Raw genomic sequence first — 8839 nt, forward strand, 5'->3', positions numbered from 1 at the left:
ACACGAAGGACATTATACAGAAATCTGAGCTTCACCTCAGGTTGGGGCTCGGAAAGCAGAGGTGCCAACTTTTCAAAAGCATTTGCTTCCCTGCCCATTATTTGGGCCTCCATAAAATCTTCCCACAACTTTCCAAGACAAAGACAAAGCCATTGTAGAAACAATGGTTCTGGCTGTGGATCACTTGGTCTGGATGCTTCGAGGTGCCCCAGACAAACACCAATTAAATTAGCTTCAAGACATGCTTCCTGGCCTCGTCGATGTCCGTCAACAATGACAGCCAGAACAAAAGCAGCCATAGCTCGTTGTTCTGGAAATGCACCCGAGCTATCTAGGAATCGTATGAAATATGTATGTCCGCCATCTTTCACAAGATCAATTTGACAAGACTGAAAATAAAGAGAGACCAATCAATGTTGAAATACTCCAAGACTGAAACGAGAACGCTAATGCATCCCGAAAGTGTGATGGCCATAGATAAGCAACTTGATTTGATGTCCACGGATATGATATAAAAGATGCAGAGAAATATTAGGTAGTGAATATACGCCATTCAGAATTTATGTCAGAATAAAATACAGACAGTTTTTCCCATCAATGGCATGCTCAATAAACAACAGATGCACACTAAGAAGACAGCCACAGAAAAACTAGCATAAATTTGCCGAATAAAAAATAGTGACAAACCAGCATCATTCTCCCAGAAAATAGCTCATGGAATATGAGATATCTACCTTATCCAGTGCAAGAATTTTTGTCCATATGAAAACCAGAATCTGTCTTAGCTCATTCGTTGTCGTTTGCAGAAGCTTCAGCACATATGGGAATATTCCAACAGACAAGGCCTAAAAGAATTACGTGTGTAAAGACATACACATGATAACAAAGAGAAACTATGTGTAAGCTTACGGTAAAGAGAATTAATTTAAGGACGTATACCAGATCCACAGCCCATGAACCCATATCAAGAAATCTTCCAAGAAGTACAAGAGCACGAAACCGATGACACTGGCTAAGTAACACCTGAAACAAATCAGATTCTATGAATATGCTATAATGGCAATATGCAAACAAAACTATTCTAAAACGTCCTGAAGGAACCAAAGAATATTCCTAAACCATATCCACACAAAACCAAGAGTTCCGAAAATGATAAATGAATATGGATCTCTCTCTCAGCAAAAAGGGAAATGGGTACAGAAATCTAGGCACCTGAAGGACAATAGGCAACTGTTCCGGTGGCTTCTTATGCTCAGATCCATGATCCAGCCACACCTCAAAAGCTGTCAGTTGCTCAGTAAAAAAGGGACTTGGCTACAAAAAGGATAGGAAAAAGTATTATCAGAAACACAAGTGTCGTTTTATATACAATGCAAGGTAACTATACAAGACAAACAAACCTGGAACTCTGCGCTTGGGTCTACAACAAGTTGGGGAAGGTGAGAAAGACAGATTTCAGCAGCCATGTCCCATGCATCCCTGAAGCGCATGTAACGGCTAGCTGAGGCAAAATCTAGACACATAACAGTTTATATAACAGAGAATCTGGTTCTTGTTGAATACCACATATGATGTTGATGCGTAGGAGGCAGCATAGGGTGAGATATTGGATTACAGTTTGCAGACCGCATTATTCTCTCAGCGAGTAAAAAATTTCGGAAAAGGCTAGCGACCAACAAGTCCTGTCTGAATAATCTCTGGAAAAGTTCTGCAGGGTAAAACTAACATTCATGAGGAACACGGTAAAGAAGTTGAATTAAAGATGTTTGACCTTGATACACTATGCAAAAAGTTTTGAGAAATACCATGAGGTAGCACATTCCATGCAATTGTATCCGTCACTGCTGTGAATATCCAGTTCAACTCCCCTAACAACGTCTTACGGTCGTTTTGCCGGCCTGGAATCCTGTCAATAAGTGATTCATCGATGATTTCTTTCAGAAGAGAACGCCTGCAGAACCTGCAATGGAAAGCCTCTTGTGAAAGCTGCAAGCTAAACTGAACTGCATTGTTCAAATCAACAGCATTCAACATAGAACAGTAATCTATTTAATGGAAAAAGGGTCAAGAAGAAGCCCAGAACTCACAGCCTCAGTGTCAATGAGTTATAGAATAAGTATTATAGAAAGAGAAGACTTCATTCAAAATGATATCATGAATCTTTTGGTCTCATCAGAAATACTTAGCCAAGACCGAAAAGAAGTTGCAAATCATGCATCAGTAAACTTTCATACGCAAAGTATTTTGGCAGCTAAAGGTAATTATCAGTCCTGATTATTTCACAGTTCTCATGATATGCTGCTTTACTCACCGCAAAATACTAAAACATATGCATAACGTCTTCTAACTAAAACACTTTGATCCATCTTTGGTCTCATCGGAAACACTTATGCCAAAAAATTTGGATGTTACCTCGTGTGAAGCAAGAACATGCTAGCTAAGATTCTATAAACTAGCTAGACGGAACTTAAAATACATTTTGTAGCAAGAAAACATGACATCTGGGTACGCAAAGACAGTCAGAGATGGAAAGAGGATTTACCATTTCAACGCCATTTTAATGGGCGTTGTGAGGCAAGACGTAAAAACATCAGCTGGGAATTCAACGCTCTGAGGAAGTGTCTCATGTACATCACAAGCAGCAAGTATAATGCAGTCCCTTGAGGATCCAGAGGAACCAGAAGAACCCCAATCATGAAGCTGCCATAAAGAGTAAATGAATTTCATCATCATATGGAACCACAATTGCAGAATCAAGTCCTAAACTCGACAGGAAGATGTGGTTGTTTACTTTACCTCAGCAAAGGCATTAAGAATCATCCTAGCAGCAGAGCAGTCAAAAACGTAGATGGAGGGTGTCTTCAACCAGGAATCAAGCTCACTGATTGGCAAGGGAATGTACTGTGTATAACTCTGCGCAAACACATGATCAATTAGCATGTGGTAACCGACGAAAAGGAAAAAGAACATAGTAGAGAAAAGAAACCGTTAGTAAAAGCAGACCTTGTTGAATACCCAAATTTCACCATTAGCTGTAGGCTTTGGCACACCATGCCCATTATAATGGAATAGAACTCTCTCGGTTTTTGCATATTTCCGACAAGTCAAGCATAGCTTCCTCACCTCATCTACCGTCGGATCTAGTTGAACCTTATACCGAGCCTGAAAAAAAATCATAAAATAAATACGAAAAGCGTAACTTAACAAAATAGCAATGGAAGGGTTCAGGAAAATAAAGCATTACCCTTGGTTGCCATCTCTCATACTGAGTGCTCAAGTTCTTTCCAATTGTCTCAAGAGCTTTAGGCGGTGCCATGGAAAATGGATCTGCAATCAGGGAAAAGGAAAGAGAAAAAATATTGAGTGTGGTGATAAAGAAAAAGGATAAACACGCAAAAGAAAGATTGTAATAGGATTGAGTTGGCCAAGGTTCAACCTATCCAGGCCTCGATTCTAGCACATGGAGATATCTTTATAACATCCGGCGGATCAACAGTGATGTTCAAACACAGAACTAAAGCTACACATCCGGTTTTCATCTGCAAAGAAGAATCATTTAAGCCAACAAAGAATATCAGACTTACAAGGATTCCCCCTAGCAATCAGATCCAATAAATGCCTGATTTAGCTTACGAGAAATTAAATAAAAAAAACTTTCTGAGGAGACACTGAGATTGAAATGAAACGAAAACATGTATCTTCAAGGTTCATCTCCGCAATAAAAACGCTAACATAACATTACTCCAATAACATCACCCAACATAGTTAGGAAACAATAGCAGACTGTATCATGAATTCTAGATAAATGTAGTCCTTCTATATCATCAGTTGCACTAAACATAAAGGATCAAATCCACAAGCTAGTCTTACCATACTTGCAGCTAACAGAAAATGTTGGATCGAAAACTTACTCGTTCTTTAAGCCGCCATTTGGGGTGAAATACAATCTCCGAAGTCCCCAAGGGAGAAGAAGCCTCGGATGCGTCATGTCGAAGCTCGCAGAGCACAATAGTCTGAGGCAAGTAAGCCATACTGGTGGCGGTGGCGGCTCTCTCAGTTGTACCATTCCCGTAGCTACTACTGCTCTTAGCCTCAGAATCCTTCCTCCGCGAATCACCGTCATCGTGACTAGAGACACAGTCATCGTCGTATCGGTGATTAGAGACCAAAGAAACAGAAGATTGCGAGAACCGAGACACCATTAAGTCTCCTAATGCCATCCAAATCGGAGAACACACCCCCCGAATTAACACGGAATCACGCAAATCAAATCCTTAGCCCTAACTATTTATTTTGTATTGGATTGGGAGAGAAGCGACAATAAAAAATAGAAGCGAAGACGGAGAGAGAAATCCAGATCAATCAACAAAGCCGCTGCACCAGCGGCGCAGGAGCAAAGAATCCAGCTCGGGGGAAAAAAAAATCCCTTCCCAGATGAGACAGAGAAGCGGCAGCGGAAACTCTAAGAATCTAGAGAAGCGGAGGATGGTGAACGATGATGGCTACGACGGCGATTGATGTTGGAAGCGGCGGCGAATTAAACAACAGTGGTGGTGGTGGTGGTGGTGGTGGCGGCAGAAGAGAAAAGGAAAAGGAGAGAAAGTGAGGAGGATGCGAAAATTGGGATTTTGTCAAGAGAGAGAGACAAAGGGAAAGTCTTCAATGCATATTTGCGTTTTCTTTCCACTTCTCTTCTCTCTCTCTCTCTCTCTCATTCTTTTTTTCTTCTTTCCGTTTTTAGTTTTACCCTCTTTGAGATGAAAAAAAATATCCACTCTAATTAATTACACACTTTAATGTTATGTTTAAGAATAAAATTTTCTACTTAAAAATTGTATCCTATATGTTTTTAAGGTAAGAAATTTGGAATTTAAATTTGATATACTACAGTTTGTATGTTAAATATATGACAAACTGAAAATTTTGTATGCATCATGGAGAAAAATGTAAACATGAACCGACTAATTAATTAACGTGATCATTACAAATTCAAATGCAACTTAAACCTGATTTTTGTTCTGATCATGATTTATGTCCATATATAAAATACAAAAAAAAACTGCCAAAGAAAAAGAACTCTAAAAGTCATAGCTCTAATCAAACCTTAACTCTCTCCCACGGTCACTTTATATGTTGTGTAATTACAGTGAGATATAGATTCAAAGAGTAGCAGAGAAACGACACAAAGTACAACTGAAACGTTTGAGAGAGAAAAGTACAGCTACGTAAGCTCTCTGAATTGTAGTTGTGACTTTCATCAGAAGCTCTGTTCAGTGTTACGTGTGACTTATATAACCCCCATACACTCTTTAAATACCCCCTACTACGATAGAACATTTATCATTCCGTATAGGTACAACGGGGCAAGTAGAGATCATCATATGCGTGCACACACTTAGCGAATCTACTTAACTGTGAAAACAAGAAACATCGCTTCAGAAGGACAAATTTATTTTTATTGTTAGTTTATTATATTTATATATATATATATATATTGTCCCAATTTGTCCTTTTTGGCTAAATTATACATAAACTCCTTATAACAAAGAGCCTGCTACCTTCATTCCTATATGGAGCTTGGCAAAAAAATTACCCTACAACCGTTTAGTATATACACATCAAACCACCGATATGTGCCCGTTTATATTTGCATCCATTCAAAATTTGTGAAATTTTATAGATTTAATGTATTTTTCTAAGGATCCACGATCTGATCTTTGGTGCTCGAATTTAAAAGAATCGACTGATATTTAGTTTTCTAGAACACAGTTTATATAAATTGTTTACAGTTTATAATAATAAAAAACCTTTTTAAAAAATAGTTTATCTCATCATGTTAATTTACTAAAAAATCATGTCATCATTTAATCAGTTAATATTTTTGATTCCATCGTAATGATCATTATATTTGTTTTTTTTTTTCTAATGACCATTACTACTTAGATATAGTATTTTTTTTCATCTCAAAGGGAAGTACATAAATGAAAGGGAAGTAAAAGTTGAATAAAGAGTTTAAAGAACTATAATCAGTTTGTTTGTCTGAATAACAACATCAAAGGCCAGCTTCAAGGTCAGTAGGAAAAGACCACACATGTATCTCGCTCTCTCTCTTTGACTTCGGAATTGAGAAAACACAGATATTCGTTTTGATGCATGGGAAAGACACTGAGCTTACTTGAAGAACTCAACTTCGTGCTGACAAGTCTAGCCTCAGCGATCACGGCAACTCTTCGGATGTCGTCTACCTACTCCGCCGCAACTCCCGTCACCTTGCCCTTGATGACCACCCGCTTTACCCCACGGGTTTATCATTGAAATTTACTCAAAACTCGAAATGTCGGATTATTATATGTCTTATATATTGGCTCGTATATCATTCGGATAATGTAACAGTGACTTTTAATTTATAGGTTCAACCAAGTGTAACAAGTAGTACACTTAATTACTTATGTAAGATAATTTGGTAAAAACCAATACATTTTGTATTGTGTTATTTATACACAAGGGTGAATGATCAGATAAAGACAGTACATCACATCTTCGACATAGCGTGATCCATCACATCCACAAGGAAATCTACAATAGTAAAGGTTCTAAAGATAGTTAGGATATAGAAGAATGGAATTGAAGAATCCTATTTGAACATCAAAGTCTATGGAGCTAACCAGCGTCGGAGAGGGTAAAGCAGAGAGGAGGAGTGATTCTGAAGACGTTCCCATAGAATCCACCTTTCCCCACCAACACTCCCATTTCTTGTTACCAAAAGATTCATATTAAATGCATAAGTAGCTTCGGATAGGATGAGTGAAATATTTTTTTTAAATTGTGCTTAGAAAGTAGTCACCAAATCTGTTATGGATCGGACCGGTTTGGTTTAGTATTGAACACAACTAACCTTTCAGTTGGTCCATTAAATGAAGGGTCTCTGTTTTAGCAGGAGTCTTTAAGTCACGGTCGCTGACAAACTCAACTCCAAGCATCAATCCTCTTCCTCTCACGTCTCCGATGACTAAACACATTAGAGGAAAGATATAAGATTTCAACCAAAAAAAAGGAACAAAATTAAACATATACAGTATGTGTTTAGTTTGGACGAGAAAGAACTCACGTTCGTGTTTATTTTTGAGAAGTGTAAGTCTACGTTTGAGATGTGAGCCAACGAGCAAAGCGTTCTCTTGGAGCTTCTCTTCGTGAATAACTCTAAGGACTGCGTGACCAGCTGCCGTGCACATTGGGTTTCCGCCGAAGGTATTAAAGTAACTCCGACGGCTTAAAACGCCGGCGATCTCCGGTGTTGTCACAACCGCTCCAAGTGGTATACCGTTACCAATACCCTGTAAATGATAATATTAATGATATTAATGATGCATCATGAATGGACCATGATGTTGAATGATAATGGTGAACCTTAGCCATGGTGACGATGTCAGGGACAACACCATGGGACTGGAATCCCCAGAAATTGGTTCCGGTACGAGCGAAACCGGATTGGACTTCGTCAGCAATGCAAACTCCTCCGGCTCTCCTCACAGTGTCGTACACCGCAGGTAAGTATCCGGGAGCTAGCTCTACGATTCCTCCAACTCCCTATTTCAAAACATCAGCTACATTATTAAATACATACATGCATATTTAAAACAATAAATTAATTTTGTAAAAAAATGCATAGTCATCTCGCCTGGATAGATTCACCGATGAAACCGGCAACTTGGCCGGATGTTCCGAATTGGATAAGGTCTTGAACATCACTTGCATACTTTTCACCGTCGGATCCAAATACTCCTCTGTAAGGATCTGGATTTATGGCGTGATGAACTCCACTCTGTTACAAAGTTGATGATTAATTAGTACATAACAATTAGACCTACAAATTTAAAATATGTAGCCAAGAAACGGAATTGAAAGTTCCATGGTCTCTGTTAACATTTTTGAGATTGAAAGGGAAAAGAACCTGAACGACGTTGAATTTCCAATTGGACTGAGCAGTAGCTCCCATAGTAGCAGCTGCGTTTCCATGATAAGAGTTCCTAAGCGAAACGATGTCGTTACATCCTGTATACAGCCTAGCCATCATCATCGCTAGCTCATTCGCCTCCGTACCCGAATTAGTGAAAAACACTACCTACATAATAAACACACTGACACGGTTATATGCCTTTTGCCTTGCTGGTGAAGTCATCGACAAACCCTACTACAATAAAAACCTTAATTATTAGTTACACAACTCAAAAATATTTCTACTTTTTTTACCTTGAGATCTCCGGGAAGATTGGAGACGAGGGCTTCAGCAAAATCTGAGATGGTGTGGTTAAGGTAAAGGATGGTGGAGTGTTGAATAAGCTTTAGTTGTTTGATGACGGAGTTAACTACTTCGGGATGGCTATGGCCGCACGAAACAGTAGCTATGCCTCCGAAAGCATCTAAATATCTCCGCCCCGTCTCGTCGAACACATACTGCATCTTTCCCTCCACAATGTTTAACTGTTATCATCAACAACAGTCAAAAAAAAAAAAAAACAGAGTAAGCAAACCTAGTCGCTGGAAAACAAAAGGGTTTCGTTTTAATGAAGGGAGGTTAAAAGCGGCGTCGTTTTACTGGTGTGTTGTAGAAGTGAAACAGAGCGGGGCTGAGGAACTCTCGCCGCTTTGCTATGATCTCTGCGGTGGATGGACCGTCGTATGGCGACGGAGAATAACTGAAAGGGGGCATTTTCGGAAGTTTTGTCTCGGTCTCACGATCGGAGGTTGTTCTCTGAGCAACTGTCTGTGAGAAGCCATGGCGCTGAAGAAGATAATTGTTCCGTTTCAGTAGTGAATTAACCGCCGTAAACCTCCGCAT

General features: G+C 39.2%; 2 protein-coding genes across 7 annotated transcripts in view; both read right to left on the minus strand.

Annotated features, from left to right (window-relative positions):
• Positions 1-4685, minus strand: part of LOC104745037 (regulatory-associated protein of TOR 1) — a 14839-nt gene extending 10154 nt beyond the window's left edge. For 2 of the 6 annotated variants that reach the window (XM_019237167.1, XM_019237166.1), the window contains exons 1-13: positions 3912-4685; positions 3437-3539; positions 3245-3327; positions 3004-3162; positions 2797-2913; positions 2543-2700; positions 1806-1960; positions 1564-1708; positions 1401-1479; positions 1213-1314; positions 940-1023; positions 735-845; positions 332-389 (exon numbers count right to left, since the gene is read on the minus strand). In XM_019237167.1, coding sequence (XP_019092712.1) covers positions 332-389; positions 735-845; positions 940-1023; positions 1213-1314; positions 1401-1479; positions 1564-1708; positions 1806-1960; positions 2543-2700; positions 2797-2913; positions 3004-3162; positions 3245-3327; positions 3437-3539; positions 3912-4220 — 1663 coding nt within the window. In that variant the 5' untranslated portion in view covers positions 4221-4685. Of the gene's footprint in view, positions 1-35; positions 390-734; positions 846-939; positions 1024-1212; positions 1315-1400; positions 1480-1563; positions 1709-1805; positions 1961-2542; positions 2701-2796; positions 2914-3003; positions 3163-3244; positions 3328-3436; positions 3540-3911 lie in introns of all 6 variants that reach the window. The other 4 variants (XM_010466201.2, XM_019237165.1, XM_019237164.1 and 1 more) reach the window with 3 other exon arrangements.
• LOC104745038 (alanine--glyoxylate aminotransferase 2 homolog 3, mitochondrial-like) lies at positions 6377-8839 on the minus strand. The gene is made up of 9 exons (XM_010466202.2): positions 8597-8839; positions 8251-8481; positions 7952-8122; positions 7679-7822; positions 7408-7587; positions 7109-7334; positions 6896-7009; positions 6666-6752; positions 6377-6576 (listed from the first exon to the last, which is right to left on the minus strand). The coding sequence occupies exons 1-9, from the start codon at positions 8837-8839 to the stop codon at positions 6533-6535; spliced, it is 1440 nt and encodes a 479-aa protein (XP_010464504.1). The 3' UTR covers positions 6377-6532.

This window comes from Camelina sativa, chromosome 15, assembly GCF_000633955.1.
Source record: "Camelina sativa cultivar DH55 chromosome 15, Cs, whole genome shotgun sequence".
NCBI classification, from domain to species: domain Eukaryota; kingdom Viridiplantae; phylum Streptophyta; class Magnoliopsida; order Brassicales; family Brassicaceae; genus Camelina; species Camelina sativa.

Coding starts and splice junctions, on each gene's coding strand:
- LOC104745038 (XM_010466202.2), bottom strand. CDS start 8,839: ATGCGGAGGTTTACGGCGGTTAATTCACTACTGAAACGGAACAATTAT. Junction 7,588..7,678: donor TCATCGGTGAATCTATCCAG/GCGAGATGACTA, acceptor GTTTTGAAATAG/GGAGTTGGAGGAATCGTAGA. Junction 7,335..7,407: donor ACATCGTCACCATGGCTAAG/GTTCACCATTAT, acceptor TATCATTTACAG/GGTATTGGTAACGGTATACC.